This window comes from Salmo salar, chromosome ssa18, assembly GCF_905237065.1.
Source record: "Salmo salar chromosome ssa18, Ssal_v3.1, whole genome shotgun sequence".
In the NCBI taxonomy this organism is placed as follows: Eukaryota; Metazoa; Chordata; class Actinopteri; order Salmoniformes; family Salmonidae; genus Salmo; species Salmo salar.
In genome coordinates this window covers 69,878,207-69,898,788 of record NC_059459.1, presented here as the reverse complement: position 1 = coordinate 69,898,788, position 20,582 = coordinate 69,878,207, and the positions used below count along the sequence as shown (strand labels likewise).

At 44.1% G+C, this 20,582-nt stretch overlaps 1 protein-coding gene across 15 annotated transcripts in view; it reads left to right on the top strand.

The window, feature by feature from the left end:
- Positions 1 to 5,149: 5,149 nt before the first annotated feature.
- Positions 5,150 to 20,582, top strand: part of LOC106577870 (immunoglobulin superfamily member 1) — a 120,121-nt gene continuing 104,688 nt past the window's right edge. For 5 of the 15 annotated variants that reach the window (XM_045700466.1, XM_045700462.1, XM_045700460.1 and 2 more), the window contains exons 1-3: positions 5,158 to 5,314; positions 16,843 to 16,887; positions 17,404 to 17,685. In XM_045700466.1, coding sequence (XP_045556422.1) covers positions 5,284 to 5,314; positions 16,843 to 16,887; positions 17,404 to 17,685 — 358 coding nt within the window. In that variant the 5' untranslated portion in view covers positions 5,158 to 5,283. Of the gene's footprint in view, positions 5,315 to 16,842; positions 16,888 to 17,403; positions 17,686 to 20,582 lie in introns of all 15 variants that reach the window. The other 10 variants (XM_045700474.1, XM_045700468.1, XM_045700470.1 and 7 more) reach the window with 3 other exon arrangements.

Genomic DNA, 20,582 nt, shown 5'->3' with positions numbered 1-20,582 from the left:
ATTCATACCCCCCTCCTCTCCCCTGTAACTATGAGAGGAGTAAGCTTGCTACCATTTCCATTTGTGGGCAGTGGAACAAATTAGGTTAGCTAGGCCTGCACATCGCTCTATCTCTCTGAGTGTACAAAACATTAGGAAAACCTTCCTGATATTGTGTTGCCTTTTGCCCTCAGAACAGCCTCAAATCTTTGGTGCATGGGCTCTACAAGGTGTCAAAAGCGTTCCACAGGAATGCTGGCCCATGTTGACTCCAATGCTTCTCACAGTTGTCAAGTTGGCTGGATGTCCTTTGGGTGGTGGACCATTCTTAATACACAAGGGAAACTGTTCAGCATGAAAAGCCAGCAGCATTAGAGTTCTGTCTGTCTGTCTGTCTGTCTGTCTGTCTGTCTGTCTGTCTGTCTGTCTGTCTGTCTGTCTGTCTGTCTGTCTGTCTGTCTGTCTGTCTGTCTGTCTGTCTGTCTGTCTGTCTGTCTGTCTGTCTGTCTGTCTGTCTGTATCCATCTATATGTGCATAGTGCAACATGAAACAAACTTCTGCACATTCTAATGTCAAATCACAAGCTCTGATCTCATCTCTATTCTGGTTCCATCCTCCTTTCCTCCAATAAAGAGGTTGGGGCCATGTAGCTAATGTAGCCAACCATAAAATCACGTTTCTAAGAAAATAACAGTTAATGTTTTTTTTTCAGTCTTTATACATTTCTGCAGAATCTTGTCTCTCTGTTTCTCTGTGTGACAGTAAAGAAGTGTGATCTAATCAGACTCATCATACAGGAAGTAGAGGGGTTTGTCAGAAGAACTGTAGTTCAGAGATGGTCAGAGGGACAGAATGGAGAACACCTTGCTCTGTGTGCTACTCTGTAAGTACTGACGTAGTATTAGTGTTTGTGTGTTTGTCTATGAGCACAATGCACTCTGGGTTATATTACTACTCTATTACTATAGTAGTATACACTACTGTATAACTACTGTACTGTAATGCCTTTGTCTTGAAGTGCTGAGTATCCTCATCTACTGTGGACACTGTGGTGAAGATGATGGTAGATATTCATTTATTTGATCAAACCTCCATCTCTATGTTTCATCCTCTTTGTCTCTGTCACTGCTTTTCCTTTCTCACAGTCATTGTTTTTGATGAAATAGGGGATTTGGTTGAAATAGATGATTCAGTTGAAATAGGTGATTCAAATTAAATAGGTGATTCAGTTGAAATAGGTGATTCAGTTAAAATAGGTGATTCAGTTGAAATAGGTGATTGATACACTATTTATATTGAGTCATTCATGATGTATGTGTCAGTATTCGGTCGTGTTGGCCTGCTCTGTTAAGAAAGTAAAACAAGTGTTTTATTTGTGTCATGATACTGTAACAAGTGTAAGGTAATGCTAATGTGTTGATTGTGTCTTTGCAGAGAAACCTGTTCTGACCATCCAGCCCAACAGCACTCTGTACCCTGGAGAGACAGTTACTCTGACGTGTTCAGTAGGGTCTGACAGTATCTGGAACTATCAGTGGTACAAAGACAGGAATGATAATGTAGTGTCCCAGTCTGTCAGACACACTATAACAGTAGACACCCTCACCATCAGTAGAGCTGCTGAGTCTGACCAGGGTCACTACTGGTGTCAGGGAGAGATCCAGTCCAGATCCATATCATCAATCATCAGTGATCCTGTCACTATCACCCTGAATGGTGAGTAACTTAGTAGTGTGTTTTTGTTTTGTCAGATGGACACTATTTATACTGAGTGTACAAAATATTAAGAACACCTGCTCTTTCCATGACATGGACTGACCAGCTGAATCCAAGTGAAAGCTATGATCCCTTATTGATGTCACTTGTTAAATCCACTTCAATCAGCGTAGATGAAGGGGAGGAGACAGGTTAAAGAAGGATTTCTAAGCTTTTGACAATTGAGATAGGGATTGTGTATGTCTGCCATTCAGAGGGTGAATGGGCAAGATCAATTATTTAAGTGCCTTTTAATGGGGTATGGTAGTAGAAGCCAGGCACACCGGTTTGTGTCAAGAACTGCGAAGCTGCTGGGTTTTTCAGACTCAATAGTTTCCCGTGTGTATCAAGAATAGCCCACCACCCAAGGGACATCAAGCCAACTTGACACAAATGTGAGAAGCATTGGAGTCAACATGGGCCAGCAGCCCTGTGGAACGCTTCCGACACCTTGTAGTGTCCATGCCCCAACAATTTGAGGCTGTTCGGAGAGAAAAAAGGTGGGGGGTGCAACTCCATATAAGGAAGGTGTCCTTCATTTTTGTACACTTAGTGTTTTTTGAGTCAATCATGGTCTGTGTGTCAGTATTCTTAGTTATAATTGCAAAAACAGATTCCTTCATTTTTTTCTAATTTCATAATACAATCAATATACGCCTTGCATTGAGTTGCTTTTTGCCTATAAACTGAACCAGCCCCACTCTGTGGTAATTCTGCAAAGTGAGTTATTTTTCTAAAAGTGTCTATTTTTGATAACATCTCTTTGATGTCACTACCTCTGGTGAGCATGAGTCACCTGGCTTGTACACAGCTCCTTCTCATAGCGGAGATTTGATGTGCATGTACAGTTACTCACAAAATGCTGTCTACTATTACGAGTGCATACAAGATTCAGTTTGCTATGAAATCAATTTTCTACTGGGTTCTATTTTCAATAGCCAACGGCGACAACAAAAGACCCCGCAATGCAGCAGAAGTGTGACATTCGCAGGAAAGAATGTGAAGCCTTCAACTTCTGCCTGCCCCACAGACCCGGGCCCCATGGCAGCCTGTTTGTTCTTTGTTCCTGCATCTCGCCCCAGCCTCACAGCTCGGAGGGGGCAACAAGCTGACCTTGGGGACTGAGGTCCCGGCGACGCAGCAGTCTGCCAATTCTCAGGCTAGGCCCCTGAACAAGGCCAAACCTGAAGGGAAGCAGGCCTACGCTGCAGCTGCAGCAAGGACCAGCCCCTCTAATTCTCCTAAGAGAGGTAAGAAGGGTCGTCCAACCTAGGGCATAGCCCTGGAGGCTGAGGAGGATAGAGTGCAGAGCCTATGGCTCCCTGCCCTACCCTTTCTCTTCGTGTTTAATGTTTGCCACTCCTTCCCCTCTCTGAGTTTCACAGCAGTGGGAAGGAAGCGCTGCGTTATGACAAAACCCTATTCTCTGTGCAGCAGCTGACTTTAGTGGCTGTGTTGTGCTCACATCAGAAAATGGAGGACTCACACTTTTTGTTCCCCCCGAATGCCCATCTACCTCAGGATCTCCCCCTGGCACTTTCTCATGTTTTCAGCCAGGGGTGGTTTCAGCATGTCAGCCCTCTCTCCAGTCTCACCAACACACAGAGCAGGAGGGCAATATGTCTTTCACCTTTCACCATGGCCCTTTTTGCCTCTAACTGTTGGCGCAAACAATCACAGTCAAGGGGCTTCTTTGTCATTTACAGAACTGAAAACATTCAACTGAAATGTGGCTTCCGCATTGAGCCCAAACCCTCTGAATCAGAGGGTGAGGGGGGCTGCCTTAGTTGACATCCATGTCTTCTGCGCCTGGGGAACAGTTGTTGTGGGGGTTAACTGCCTTGCTCAAGGGCAGAACGGCAGATTTATCCACCTTGACGGCTCAGGGATTCAAACAACCAACCTTTCAGTTACTGTCCCAACGCTGTAACCTGCTAGGCTACCTGCCGCCCCTCCGTTTTCCTATCAGAGGGCGCTGCTACTCTATACAACAAGGCAGGTGAAACCATATTGGCTTCCCTGTTCTACGGGAGAACAGGTTTCCAGCTTTCACTGTTAAAGCCCCTCAGTCCTTTTAAGATTTCTTTGGCAAAGGCGACTTGACGCTGTTATGGATAACACTCTCCTTTGAGCTAGAGATCAGTCAGTATAGTAATTTCTTACTTTACTTCTGGGTCTTAGGGAAGAAGGGGGGGTTGTGGTTTACTTCACCCTCATTAGGTGGCAGAGCCACAGACAGCTATCTGGTACTCCCCTAGAGAAAGAAGCGAGTTCAGATTTGTCAGCGTCATGGTGGGACCATTAACGCAGCGAAAGCGGCTAGCTTCTAGCCCAACCAGTTCAAAAGACCCATATTACCAACATTTTTATCTCCCTATAGAGAATCGCAGGAACCACATTTTATATTCATATACCATGTCGTGAGCCGTTCTAAAACTACTCTCCCGTCATTAACCATTTGTTTACACTTTGTTCAGTCACCTGACATTTTAAAGAGACAGTGTACAATTTTCAATGTAATGCATCTCAACAGGAAAATAGTGCCTTTACACATTTTAGAATCCTAATATCCACAAATTACTGTAATTTCAATGACAGGTATTTGTATACACATTTTAGCTTTTATAATAAACAAATGTCTTTACAGTGTTACATATTAGTTTCTAGGGCACAACATGTGCTTCACAAGTAACTAGAATTCATATAGGCCCAATATAGGCTGTATCGCAATCAATATAAAAATGTGGTGCTCCTAACTTAAAACATTTGGGAGCACTATTGTTACCAATGAAATGTTTTATTTTAGAGCCCTGCAATAGGTCCTGGCAGCTATCATCATGCATGGTTTATAACCTAGCGAACAAAGCAATTCTCTATGGTGTGTGCATGTGTGTGTGTGTATGTGCAGGTGCAGGTGCGTGCACAGGTGTGTGTTTGCTATAAAAACAACTTTATTTAACTAGGCAAGTCAGTTAAGAACAAATTCTTATTTACATTGACTGCCTATCCCAGCCAAACCCTAACGACGCTGGGCCAATTGTGTGGCACCCTATGGGACTCCCAATCATGGCCGGTTGGGAAACGTAGTAGTGACTGTAGTGACGCCTCTAGCACTGAGATGCAGTGCCTTACACCGCTGCGCCACTCAGAAGCCCTGTTAAGTTAGGGGGTGGCTGAAGTTGTTACATTTCCTGTGTGGGCAGTGGAACTACTGAGGTTAGCTGGCGAGGCTTGCTACTTGACAACTTAGCAAAGGGCCTATAAGCATCTATTCTATTCTCGTTCCATCCTTCTTTCCTCCAATAAAGAGGAAGGAACCAGTGTGACATCATGCAGTGTGGGGCCATACAGAGAAGTTGGTCAGAAAATAAACATGCCTTTAACCGCTACTATTTTTTCTCACAGTCTTCGTACATTTCTGTAGAATGGATCTCTCTCTATTTCTCTGTGTGACGGTAAAGAGGCGTGAACTAATCGATCTGTCGTCATATAGGAGGTAGAGGGGTTTGTCAGAAGAACTGTAGTTCAGAGATAGTCGGCAGGACAGAATGGAGCACATCTTCCTCTGTGTGTTACTCTGTAAGTACTGAGTGTGTTTGTGTATGAACACTATTTGCCTGATTTACTAAACCTTTGATGGAAAAAATAAATAATACATTCATGTAAATTAAGACAGTTTTATGCTTTAGCTTTTTTGTGTTTTATTCCTTATTGATAAAACAGTGGAAATGCTTAGTAGTAAATGTTACTAAAATGGGATTGCAGGACACGGTAAGTCTCTGGCCATTTAAAGCTGCAGTCCGTAATTGAAACTACCACAAAACGGCCACCCTGCCACTTGTTGTGATATACAGCTGAGGAATGTTGCTAGGGGAATTCATTAATGTGCATTGTTTGTTTACACTGATATTGTTAACTAACATTGTCATAAAATAACAGTATATTTTGTGTTATATTTTGAATTTATATAGCACTTTTTTACCAACTGAGGTACTCAAAGCGCTTTACAGAGCATGGTGAAACTCAACCTCATCCACCAGCAATGTGTTGCACCCACCTGGGTGATGCAAAGCGACCATTTGTGTGTCAGAACGCTCACCACACATCAGCTATTAGGTGGAGAGGTGAAGAGTGATAGAGTGCCTTCAGAAAGTATTCATACCCCTTAACTAATTTCACATTTTGTTGTGTTTCAGCCTGAATTCAAATTATATTAAAATGGTTTACTTTTCTCACCCATCTACACACAATACCCGTAATGACAAATTGACAACATGTTTTTAGAAATGTTTGCAAATGTATTTAAAATGAAACACAGAAATATCTTAATTACATAATTATTCATACCCCTGAGTCATTACTTTATAGAATCAACTTTGACAGCGATTAAAGCTTAGAGTTTTTCTTGGTATGTCTCTAAGAGCTTTCCATACCTGGACTGTGCAATATTTGCCCATAATTTTTTTTTTTAAATGATTCAAGCTCTGTCAAATTGGTTGTTGATTATTGCTAGACAACCATTTTCAGGTCTTGCCATAGATTTTCAAATAAAGTCAGAACTGTATCTCAGCCACTCAAGAACATTGACTATCTTCGTGGTAAGCAACTCCATTGTAGATTTGGCCTTGTGTTTTAGGTTATTGTCCTGCTGAAAGGTGAATTCATCTCCAGGGTCTGGTGGAAAGCAGACAACCAGGTTTTCTCTAGGATTTTGCCTGTGTTCATTTTTTATCCTGAAAAATTCCCCAGTCCTCGATTGCAAGCATACCCATAACATTATGCAGTCACCACTTGAAAATATGAAGAGTGGTACTCATTAATAATGTATTGTATTTGCTCCAACCAGTACACTCTGTATTCAGCACAAAAAACGGTATTGCTTTTTTTCAGTATTACTTTAGTGCGTTGTTGCAAACAGGATGCATGTTGTTAAATATTTGTATTCTGTACAGGCTTCCTTCTTTTCACTCTGTCAATTAGGTTAGTATTGTGGAGTAACTACAATGTTGTTGATCGATCCTCAGTTTTCTCCTATCACTGCCACTTAACTCTAACTCTTTTAAAAAGTCACCAACTCTCCGGCAAGTTAGTGAGGAAGGACAACTGTACCTTTCTAGTGACTGGGTGTATTGATACACCATCCAAAGTGTAATTACCAACTTCACCATGTTCAAATGGATATTCGAGTCAGCTTCTTTTTTTCTTTTTTTTCCCCCATCTACCAATAGGTGCCCATCTTTGAGAGACGTTGGAATACCTGGTCTTTGTGATTGAATCTGTATTTGAAATGAAAACATGATCTTGTGAAATAAACATGGTGATACACAATATCAATGTGATACCATGAAACTCAACGTGATAACATTTTCACAACTAAAACAGCAAATTTCGATTTTCAAATGTTCCATTTTTTCACGTGAAAATGCAATTCTACAAAGAGTTAGGTTTTCCCATGTGAAAGCTTTTCACACGTGAAATTGTTGCAGTTCACATGTGAGGTGGAAACGTAATTTTTCTCTCGTGAAAAGGTGGCGCTAATATTAATTTAATACATGTGAACATATTGTTTCAAGATTTACCTCACATGTCTCTTGTTTTCACATGTGAAATGTCAGCTCAACATGTGAAAACAGCTATTTCACATGTGAAAATGCAATTTTCATGTGAAACCGCAGTCTTTTTTGCAAGGGATGTATTTAAATGGTGTAGGAGTTTTAAGGTGAGTGACATCCTGTACATTTGACATGATCACTTCAATATGACCCCACCTAGGATTTGAAACTCACAACCTCTAAATTTGGGGTACGCTGATCTTTCTGCTGCGCTAAAAAGTCTGTAATTCTGCATTCTCAGAAGTCCCCCAGAGATGATTTACCTATACATCTCTGCACTTTGCAAAATAATGCCATCTTTACTGCTATTTTAGTTATCAGTTAATCTGACTATTCTGTCGTCATTGATTTAATTTAATTACTTCAGTAATTTGAGGGTTTTCTGTATAATTGTCTAATGTTGGTGGGGCATATTATTCTGTTTTAATGTTACTCCTGAATAACTATGATAAATATAATAGGTTTTATTGAGTGTATTTTAAACAAAGCTGAGATTTACAGTAAGTTCAACATTTAGGAATACAGGTGAAATCAGTTATTGACACAGAAACGGTGCCGTGGAAGATTGGAATGCCATGAACCAAGAGATTGTTAGTTTCAATCAAATCACCTTTTATTGGTCACGTACACATATTTAGCAGATGTTATTGCGGGTGTGGCGAAACGCTTGTGAGGACATGTTGCATTTAGATTAGATTAGTTGTTTATTTAGTCACATGCATAAGGTCACAGATGTAATTGCAGTGTACGGTGAAATACTTAAGCTCTGAGATCCAACAGTTCAGGTGTAAGTGAAACAATAATAAAACATTAAAAAATCATATATATATATTTACAACTGTGACAATGAAAAATACAAATGTCCATTAGGGTGTGGGCAGGGTAATTGTCGGTATCAGGCTGTGATGCAGTTGATATACTAGGCTGTAATGCAGCCCGACAGTATGCTCTTGATGGTGCTCCTGTAGAATACTGTGAGGCCCCTTGGGCAGAATTTCTTCAGCCTCCGAGGTTAAAGAGTTGCTGTCGAGCCCTCCTCACCACGTGTCCATGTGGTTTGACCATTTCAGCTCCTCTAACATATGTACGCCAAAGAACTTTAAGTTTTCGACCATCTCCACGGCAACCCCATTGATGAGGATGGGGGCGTGTCCAACCTGGTTCCTCCTGAGGTCCACAATCAGCTCCTTTGTTTTGCTGAAGGTGAGGGAGTGGTTGTTTACCTGGCACAACACCGGCAGAGTGCCTACCTCCTCAATGTATGGTGTCTCGCCGCTGTTGGTAATCAGGCCTACTACTGTTGTGTCGCTAGTGAACTTGATGATGGAGTTGGAACTGTGTGAGGCCATGCAGTCGTGGGTATACAGGGAGTACAGCAGTTGACTGAGGATGCACCCTTGTGGGGCCCCTGTGTTGAGAATCCGTGTTGATGAGGTAATGTTGCCTATCTTCACCACCTGAGGGCTGCCCGTCAGAAAGTCCAGGACCCAGTTGCATAGGGAGGAGTTCAGGCCCAGGGCTGTGAGTTTTCTGGTGAGCTTAGAGGGCACTATGGTATTGACGGCCGAGCTGTAGTCAATGAACAGCATCCTCAGATATGAATTCCTCTTGTCCGGGTGGGTGAGGGCTGCTTGCAGTGAAATGGCGATTGTGTTGTCCGTGGATCTGTCGGGGCAGTAGGGGAATTGGAGAGGGTCGTGTGTGTCGGGGAGGGAGGATGTGATGTAGTCTTTGACAAGCCCCTCAAAGTATTTCATAATGATGGAAGTGAGTGCAATGGGTCGGTAGTCATTCAGTTAAGTTACTATTGCTTTGACGCACAATTGGCCCAGCGTCGTCCGGGTTAGTGAGGGTTTGGCCGGCAGGGATATCCTTGTCTCATCGCGCACTAGCGACTCCTGTGGCGGGCCGGGCGCAGTGCACGCTGACCAGGTCGCCAGGTGTACAGTGTTTCCTCCGTCACATTGGTGCGGCTGGCTTCCGTGTTGGATGTGTATTGTGTCAAGAAGCAGTGCGGCTTGGTTGGGTTGTATTTCGGAGGACACATGGCTCTTGACCTTCGCCTCTCCCGAGTTCATACGGGAGTTGCAGCGATGAGACAAGACTATAACTACTACCAATTGGATACCACGAAATTAGAGACAAAAAAGGGGTAAAAAAAAAGTGACTCTCTCTTTCTTGGTCAAGTGGATATCTTGAATAATAATAACAGTATAAATAAACAATCACAATGTAATCATGTCAAAGTGTGTCAAATATGAAAGTTAAAAACACTGTGACTGTGTGACGGCCTGGGGACATCCTAACGACACATTTTAGGGCATCACCTGTGAAATATAGTGTTAAAAATATCCACATCTGAAACGTCATATGAAGTATCATCACATGTGAAGTGTTCCAAAACCAAATGGTTTTCATTGATTCCACATGTGAAAGGTTATGTGATCACATGTGAAGATCCATGTACATGTTACGCCCCTGAAAAAGGGGAGAAATAATCACGAGCGTGATACGGTATCGTTTCCTCAATAACCTTTAGTGCAATGAGGAAAAACCCGCGATTTCCCCACGAACTTGGGTGGAGACCAGAGCAATCGATCTCAGGCTCATAGATTAAGAGCATTTAGTAGATCACAGATTAACACTTTTCCCCTTCAATTAGGCACCACAAAATAAAGTAATCAATATAATGTTTACACATTCCTTTTACAATTCTTACCCTTTGTACGCTTGACGGATTTTAACTATTTAACACAATTATATGAATGTTATCAATCTCTATCAACTAATATAGAATGCATGATCTTTTTAACCTTAGATGTTTTAAGATCCTCACATACTATGAACTTACTAATACCTTTTAATGTATAACAGGCTATGAGTATTTCCTTTAACCTGTCACATACACAGCTCTCACCCACCTGGAAAAGAGGAATGTATATGTGAGGATCGGCAGGACAGAGAAGCTATGTCATGTAAGACGAGAGGCGGGGATGTGTGTCCATTTGTAAATAACAGCTGGTGCATGATTTCCAATTTTAACCTCTATGGGCTAGGTGGGACGCTTGCTTGGACTCCTGCTTACAAGCAAAAACTAAAGCAGGAAGTACCAGTGACTGCTCAATACGGAAGTGGTCAGATGACCAATGACATTGAGGAGTATACCACCTCAGTCACCATCTTCATCAATAAGTGCATTGACGACGTCGTCCCCACAGTGACCGTACGTACATATCCCAACCTGAAGCCATGGATTACAGCGAACATCCGCACTGAGCTAAAGGCTAGAGCTGCCGCTTTCATGGAGCGGTACACTAATCCGGACACGTATAAGAAATCTCGCTATGCCCTCAGACGAACCATCAAATAGGCAAAGCGTATAGGGAGGAGCTCAGAGACCTGGAAGTGTGGTGCCAGGTCAGAGACCTGGCAGTGTGGTGCCTGTTTCCAGGATTTCCGGGATGATGGTGTTGATGTGAGCCATGACACAAGATGGCGCCGGAGGAGAACGCTGAAGTTTTATGTCTTCCTAACCAATTGTGTTTTTTGTTCGTTTCATTGCATTGTTTGTAACTTATTTTTTAACTTATTTTGTACATAATGTTGCTGTTCTTATAACTGAAGAATAACTTCTGGACATCAAAACTGCAATTACTCACCACGAACTGGCATACTCCTTTTTATCCTTTGAGTCCGACGAGCCCGACGTGAATGACATACTGCTTTCCCGGGAACAGGCCCAGATCCCCGTCATATGTGTGAAGAGAAGGCAGAGAAAAAGGGTCCGGAGGGCAGGCTGCCTTCTGAGAATTCGTAGGCTATCGAATAAACCCCCACTCTCTTCCATTCTGCTAGCAAAATAAATCGATGATCTACACGGAAGATTAAACTACCAGCAAGACATTCAAAACTGTAATATCTTATGCTTCACGGAGTCATGGCTGAATGACGACATTATCAACGTACAGTACAGCTGGCTGGTTATACGCTGTATCGGGAGGATAGAACAGAAGCATCTGGTAAGACAAGGGGCGGCAGACTATGTATTTTTGTAAATAACAGCTGGTGCGCGATATCTAAGGAAGTCTCGAGGTTTTGCTCGCCTGAGGTAGAGTATCTCATGATAAACAGTAGACCACACTATCTACCTAGAGAGTTTTCATCTGTATATTTCGTAGACGTCTACATACCACCACAGACTGATGCTGGCACTAAGACCGTACTCAATGAGCTGTATTCCGCGATAAGCAAACAGGAAAACGCTCACCCAGAAGCGAAGCTCTTAGTGGACAGGGACTTTAATGCAGGGAAACTTAAATCCATTTTACCAAATTTCTATCAGCATGTTAAATGTGCAACGAGAGGGAAAAGAACTCTGGACCACCTTTACTCCACACACAGAGATGCATAAAAAGCTCTCCCTCTCCCTCCATTTGGCAAATCTGACCATAATTCTATCCTTCTGATTCCTGCTTACAAGCAAATATTAAAGCAGGAAGCACCAGTGACTCGATCAATAAAGAAGTGGTCAGATGAAGCAGATGCTAAGCTACAGGACTGTTTTGCTAGCACAGACTGGAAAATGTACCGGGATTCCTCTGATGGCTTTGAGGAGTACACCACATCAGTCATTGGCTTCATCAATAAGTGCATCAATGATGTCATCTCCACAGTGACCATACGTACATACCACCAACTGGAAGCCATGGATTACAGGCAAAATCCGAGTTAAAGGCTATAGCTGCCGCTTTCAAGGAGCAGGACTCTAACCCGGAAACTTATAAGAAATCCCGCTATGCCCTCCGACGAACCATCAAACAGGCAAGCGTCAATACAGGACTAAGATCGAATCGTACTACACTGGCTCGTACTACACCGGCTCTTACGTTCGTCAGATTTGGCAGGGCTGTAACGCCCTGGCCATAGAGAGGGGTTTTTTGTTCTTTATTTTGGTTAGGCCAGGGTGTTACATTGGGTGGGTGTTCTATGTTCCTTTTTCTATGTTTTGGTATTTCTTTGTTTTGGGCCATGTGTGTGGCTCCCAATCAGGCACAGCTGAAGCTCGTTGCTGCTGATTGGGAGTCACACATAAGGAGCATGTTTTTCCTTTGGGTTTTGTGGGTAATTGTTTCTTGTTTAGTGTGTTTGCACCTGACAGGACTGTTGGCTGTCAGTTTCCTTGTTTTGTTTTTGTATAGTGTTCTTTCCTATTAAATATAAGGATGAATACTAACTCTGCTGCATTTTGGTCCTTTCCTGAAGACAGCCCTTACAGAATTACCCACCAACAACGGACCAAGCAGCAGAGGAAGGAGCAGCACAAGGAGAGGCACCAGGAGAAAAACTATCTGGAGTCATGGACTTGGGAGGAAATCCTGGACGGGAAAGGACCATGGACTCAAGCTGGGGATTATCGCCGCCCACAGTGGGAGATCGAGGCGGCGAGAGCTGAGAGGCGCTGGTATGAGGAGAGGGAGCGCAACGGACACGGGAGGCAGCCCCACAATTTTTTTGGGGGGGGCACACGGGGAGATTGGTGGAGTCAGGTGGTAGACCTAAGCCAACTCCCCGTGCTTACCGGAAGCAGCGTGGTACTGGTAAGACACCGTGTTATGCTGTGGAGCGCACGGTGTCCCCAGTGCGCGTTCAAAGCCCGGTGCGCTACATACCAGCCCCCCGCAAGTGCCATGCGAGTGCAGGCATCGAGCCAGGGCGGATGGTGCCAGCTCAGCGCGTCTGGTCTCCAGTGCGCCTCCTCGGTCCAGGTTATCCTGCGCCGGCGTTGCGCACTGTGTCTCCAGAGCGCTGGGAGGGTCCAGTTCGCCCAATGCCTGCTCTCCGTCCGTGCCGGGCCAAAGTGGGCATTCAGCCTGGAGTGTGGGTAAAGAGTGTCCGTACCAGAACTCCAGTGCTCCCCCACAGCCCGGTTTATCCTGTGCCTCCTCCTCGGACCAGGCCTCCAGTGGGTCTCCCCATCCTGGTCCGTCCTGTGCCACCTCCCAGGACCAGGTCTCCAGTGGGTCTCCCCATCCTGGTCCGTCCTGTGCCTCCTTCTCGGACCAGGCCTCCAGTGGGTCTCCCCATCCTGGTCCATCCTGTGCCACCTCCCAGGACCAGGCCTCCAGTGGGTCTCCCCATCCTGGTCCATCCTGTGCCACCTCCCAGGACTAGGCCTCCAGTGGGTCTCACCTGTCCAGAGCAGTCAGAGCTGCCCGCCAGTCAACAGTCGTCAGAGCTGCCCGCCAGTCAACAGTCGTCAGAGCTGCCCGCCAGTCAACAGTCGTCAGAGCTGCCCGCCAGTCAACAGTCGTCGGAACTGCCCGCCAGTCAACAGTCGTCGGAGCTGCCCGCCAGTCAACAGTCGTCGGAGCTGCCCGCCAGTCAACAGTCGTCAGAGCTGCCCGCCAGTCAACAGTCGCCAGAGAGGTCAGACTGCGCTGAACTGCCGGAGTGGCCAGACTGCGCTGAACTGCCGGAGTGGCCAGACTGCGCTGAACTGCCGGAGTGGCCAGACTGCCCTGAACTGCCGGAGTGGCCAGACTGCCCTGAACTGCCGGAGTGGCCAGACTGCCCTGAACTGCCAGAGTGGCCAGGGACACCCGCCAGCCCGGTGAGTCCTTTGCCTACGCCTAGGGCCAGGCCTCTGTCCTGTCTCCTCAGCCTGGTGAGTCCTGTGCCTGTGCCCAGGGCCAGGCATCCATCATGTCTCCCCAGCCTGGTGAATCCTGGGTCAGTGCCGTCGGAGCCGCCAGGGACGCCCGCCAGCCGGGCGCCGCCAGGGACGCCCGCCAGCCGGGCGCCGCCAGGGTCGCCCGCCAGCCGGGCGCAGCCAGGGTCGCCCGCCAGCCGGGCGCAACCATCGCCGGCCGCCAGCCGGGCGCAACCATCGCCGCCGCGAGCCGGGCGCAGCCAGGGTCGCCCGCCAGCCGGGCGCAACCATCGCCGGGCGCAACAAGGGTTGCCCGCCAGCCGGGCACAACCATCGCCGCCCGCCAGCCGGGCGCAACCATCGCCGCCCGCCAGCCGGGCGCAGTTAGCGTCGCCCACCAGACCGTCGGCGCGGCCAGGTGCGCCACCTAAGAGGGCGACGTCAAGGGTGGAGCAGTGGCCACGTCCCGCACCTGAGCCGCCGCCGTAAGAAGGCCCACCCGGACCCTCCCCTTCAGAGTCAGGTTTTGCGGTCGGAGTCCGCATCTTTGGGGGGGGGTACTGTAACGCCCTGGCCATAGAGAGGGGTTTTTTGTTCTTTATTTTGGTTAGGCCAGGGTGTTACATTGGGTGGGCGTTCTATGTTCCTTTTTCTATGTTTTGGTATTTCTTTGTTTTGGGCCATGTGTGTGGCTCCCAATCAGGCACAGCTGAAGCTCGTTGCTGCTGATTGGGAGTCACACATAAGGAGCATGTTTTTCCTTTGGGTTTTGTGGGTAATTGTTTCTTGTTTAGTGTGTTTGCACCTGACAGGACTGTTGGCTGTCAGTTTCCTTGTTTTGTTTTTGTATAGTGTTCTTTCCAATTAAATATAAGGATGAATACTAACTCTGCTGCATTTTGGTCCTTTCCTGAAGACAGCCCTTACAAGGGCTTGCAAACCATTACAGTCTACAAAGGGAAGCACAGCTGAGAGCTGCCCAGTGACACGAGCCTACCAGACGAGCTAACCTACTTCTACGCTTGATTTGAAGCAAATAACACTGAAACATGCATGACAGCACCAGCTGTTCCGGAAGACTGTGTGATCTCGCTCTCCGCAGCCGATGTGAGTAAGACTTTAAAACAGGTCAACATTCACAAGGCCACAGGGCCAGGCGGATTACCAGGACGTGTACTGCGAGCATGCGCTGACCAACTGGCAAGTGTCTTCATGACATTTTCAAACTCTCCCTGTCCGACCCTGTCTGAAATACCAACATGTTTTAAGCAGTCTACCATAGTCCTGTGCACAAGAACACTAAGGTAACCTGCCTAAATGACAACTGATCAGTTGCACTCAGTAGTCTGTAGCCATGAAGTGATTTGAAAGGCTGGTCATGTCTCACATCAATGCCATTATCCCAGAAAACCTAGACCCACTCCAATTTGCATACCGCCCTAACAGATCCACAGATAATGCAATCTCTATTGCACTCCACGCTGCCCTTTCCCACCTGGACAAAAGGAACACCTATGTGAGAATGCTATTCATTGACTACATCTCAGTGTTCAACACCACAGTGCCCTCAAAGACCATCACCAAGCTAAGGACCCTGTGACTAAACACCTCCCTCTGCAACTGGATCCTGGACTTCCTGACGGGTTGCCCTCAGGTGGTACGGGTGGGTAACAACACATCTGCCACGCTAATCCTCGACACAGGCGTCCCTCAGCGGTGCGTGCTCAGTCTCCTCCTGTACTCACTGTTCACTCATGACTGCACCACATCTGCAGTCCTCATGCATCCTTGCAGCATGCCTAAGGCACGTTCCCGCAGATGAGCATGGACTTTGGGCATATTTCTTTTGGTGTTTTTCAGAATCAGTTGAAAGGCCTCTTTTGTTTCCTAAGTTTTCATAACTGTGACCTTAATTGCCTACCCTCTGTAATTGCCTACCCTCATTGTTTATAGTTCGTTAAACAAGCATGGGAAACAGTATTTAAACCCTTTACAATGAAGATCTGTGAAGTTATTTGGATTTTTACGAATTATCTTTGAAAGACAGTGTCCTGAAAAAGGGATTTATTTTTTTGCTGTGTTTATGTACTATGCGGTGTCAGAGGAAGGCCCAAAAAATTGTCAAAGACTCCAGTCACCCAAGTCATAGATTATTCTCTCTGCTACCGCAAGGCAAGCGGTACCCGAAAGCCAAGTCTAGGACCAAAAGGCTCCTTAACAGCTTCTACCCACAAGCCATAAGACTGCTGAACAATTAATGAAATTGGCATCTGGACAATTTACATTGACATGCCCCCCTATCATTGTTTTTACACTGCTGCTACTCAATGTGTGTTATCTATGCATAGTCACTTTACCCCTACCTACATGTACAAAATAGCTCTACTACCATTCCCCCGCATATTGACTTGGTACCCATACCCCCTGTATATAGACTCATTATCATTATTTTTATTGTGTTACTTTTTATTTTAATGTGACTATTTATTACTTTAGTTTATTGAGTAAATATTTTCTTAACTCTTTCTTGAACTGCATTGTTGGTTAAGGGCTTATAAGTAAGCATTTCACTGTAAGGTCTGTTGTATTTGGTGCATGTGACAAATACAATTTGATTTGATGTGGAATCGTGTTTTTTTCCTAATGAAGCAATTAAAAGTTATACTTTTTCAGAATGAAAGGGTATTATTCATTTAAAAGTGCTAAAATCTATGCGGAAATTGCAGATTGCACCTTTCAAATGAAGTACATAAAGTATAAAGTATTTGGTAATCAGTAACATGAATATGGCATGTTGTTATTTATTTCAAGCTAATATTGGTGCAATGTGACTTTCTTTGTTGTAGTGCTGAATACACACATCAACTCTGGACACTCTGAAGATGATGATGGTAAATATTTGTTCACTTCATCAAGCCTCCATCTCTTAATGCTTCATCCTATTTCTTTATTTCTGATTTTTAAAGTTGATTTTTGCTGGACATATTTTTAGTTTTTGTTTCTCGAAACAACATTTGTAAGGCAATTGTTTCATGCTGGTTTGATTTTGAACAGCTCCCAGATATTCAGTGGAGAGTCTGTCACTCTCAGATGTGACATACAGGGGGGAGGAGTCACTGACTGGGAGTACAGATGGTTAACACCCAGTCCAGATCAATGCCCACAGAAAGAACATGAATGTATTATCAGTGCAGCTGAGTTTTCCCACAGTGGTGACTACAGTTGTCTGGGTTTACATCAGCAGCAGGATTCTAAATGGAGTGATGCAGTCAGACTGACAGTGACACATATTTCATCTTATCTCTCATTCACATCAGTGCCTCCATTCTTATAACCACTTGACATTGGGCCCCATTTTAAGGATGCTGTTTAGTTGTTTTAAAAACATATGTTGTGTGTTTCTGCAGCTCTGCCCAAAGCTACACTGACTGTAGAACCAAACCCTGTGTTCCCTGGAGAGACAGTTACTCTGACGTGTTCAGTAGGGTCTGACAGTATCTGGAACTATCAGTGGTACAAAGACAGGAATGATAATGTAGTATCCCAGTCTGTCAGACACATTATAACAGGAGACACTCTCACCATCAATGGATCAACAGTGAATGAGGGTCCCTACTGGTGTCAGGGAGAGAGAGAGTCCAGACCCACTTCTTCATCCATCAGTGACCCTGTCACTATCACTGTCAATGGTGAGCAGTGTCATACAGATAGACACTATTTACATTAACCTCTATGGGCTAGGTGGGACGCAAGCGTCCCACCCGTGGTGCACTCCATCAACAGCAGGTGCATTTCAAGAGCGGCAAATTTGAATCCAAATAAATGTCAAAATTCAAATTTTTCAAACATACAACTATTTTACACCCTTTGAAAGATAAACATCTCCTTAATCTAACCACGTTTTACGATTTCAAAAAGGTTTTACGGCGAAAGCATAAATTTAGAGTATGTTAGGACAGTACATTTACAAGAGTTGTGTGTAATGTTTTGTCAATTCAAAGACAGGGTCACCAAAACCATAAAACCAGCTAAAATGATGCACTAACCTTTTACAATCTCCATCAGATGACACTCCTAGGACATTATGTTAGACAATGCATGCATTTTTAGTTCTATCAAGTTCATATTCATATCCAAAAACAGCGTTTTACTATGGCATTGATGTTGAGGAAATCGTTTCCCTCCAATAACCGGCAGTCAAGTCAGCACCACAAATTAAATAATTAAAATTAGAAAACATTGGTAAAATATTATATTGTCATTTAAAGAATTATAGATTTACATCTCTTGAACGCAATCAACTTGCCAGATTTAAAAATAACCTTACTGGGAAATCACACTTTGCAATAATCTGAGCACTGCGCCCAGAAAAATATGCGTTGCGATACAGACTAGCCGTCATGTTGGGGAGATCTAAAATCGAAAATACTATGTAAATAATCCATTACCTTTGATTCTCTTCATCAGATGTCACTTCCAGGTATCACAGGTCCATAACGAATGTAGTTTTGTTCAAAAAAGCTCATCATTTATGTCCAAAAATCTCCGTCTTGTTAGCACATGATCTAAGCCCGCCGGACTTCACTTCATGAACGAGGGGGAAAAATATATTTACGTTCGTTCAAACATGTCAAACGTTGTATAGCATAAATCATTAGGGCTTTTTTTAACCAGAACATGAATAATATTCAAGGTGGACGAATGCATTCTCTTTTATAACGTATTGGAACGAGGGTACCCAACATGAACTCGCGCGCCAGGTGTCTAATGGGCCATCATCGTTCCATGGCTCTTGTTCGGTCAGATCTCCCTCCAGAAGACTCAAAACACTTTGTAAAGGCTGGTGACATCTAGTGGAAGCAATAGGAAGTGCCAAAATATTCCTCAGCCCCTGTGTTTTTCAATGGCATAGGTTTAAAGGTAATACAACACATCAGGTATCCACTTCCTGTCAGAAAATGTCTCAGGGTTTTGCCTGCCAAATGAGTTCTGTTATACTCACAGACACCATTCAAACAGTTTTAGAAACTTTAGAGTGTTTTCTATCCATATATAATAAGTATATGCATATTCTAGTTACTGGGTAGGATTAGTAACCAGATTAAATTGGGTACATTTTTTTATCCAGCCGTGCAAATACTGCCCCCTAGCCCCAACAGGTCAATCATGGTCTGTGTGTCAGTATTCATAGTTATGATAGAAAAACATAGACATGTTTAATTAAAGAAGTATGGTGATCATATTTTGGAAAGATTGGTGCTCTAACTACATTTAATCATGATCAGATTCTATGTATGAATCAACTAACTACATTTAATCATGATAGAATCTGCTCTATGTATGAATCAACTAACTACATTTAATCATGATAGAGCAGATTCTATGTATGAATCAACTAACTACATTTAATCATGATAGAGCAGATTCTATGTATGAATCAACTAACTTCATGTGTCTTTCTACAGCTCTGCCTGTGGCCTCAGTGAGTGTCTCTCCTCAGGGTCTCCTCTACACTGGAGAGACAGTTACTCTGATGTGTTCAGTAGGGTCTGACAGTAGCTGGAACTATCAGTGGTACAAAGACAGGAATGATAATGTATTGTCCCAGTCTGTCAGACACACTATAACAGGATACACTCTCACCATCAGGAGAGCTGCTGAGTCTGACCAGGGTCGGTACTGGTGTGAAGGGAACAGAGTGTCTAGACCCACATCTTCACAACCAAGTGATCCTGTCACTCTCACAGTAAAAGGTGAATTACTTTGTTGTGCTTTATTGATGTTGTTGACTGATTATATTGAGTCAATCATGGTCTGCATGTCAGAATTCTTAGTTACAGTGAGCTCTAAAATTATTGGGACAGTGAAATATTTTCTGTGAAGAAATAACAAACATATTGTTAATTTAGTACAGTACAGAGTCATTGTTTATACACCTATTTCTATTGAGAGGAGTCTGTCCTGTACACTGACTCCTAAACTTCATGTTTGAACATAAAGGAAAACATTTATATAGAGGTTTCATCTTTGTATCTGTGCCATTATGGTGTCTGTTACAACACGGGCAGCACATCTACATGTTAATGTTGCATGGTCCATGTTCTACCAACTGTGTTACAGAGGACCACCATGTGGGTAGTGGACACTTCAGGAAAAAGTGTAGAGTATTGAGATGAATAGCCAACAGGGGGCTCCAACCCTCTAAGAACCCAAACACTGACATGTATTTGACCAAAACACTACTTTTACTATATACTTCTCTACTGTACTGTACTCTACTGTACTGTACCCTTCTCTACTGTACTCTACTGCACTGTACCCTACTCTATTGTACTGTAATCTATTGAACTGTACCCTACTCTAGTGTACTGTGCTCGATTGAACTGTACCCTACTCTACTGTACTCTACTGAACTGTACTCTACTGTACTCTAGTTGAATGTACTGTACTGTGCTCTGCTGAACTACACCCTATTCTATTGTACTGTACCCTACTCTATTGTACTGTACTCTACTGTACTGTACCCTACTCTACTGTACTCTACTGAACTGTACTCTACTCTAGTTGAATGTATTGCACTATACTC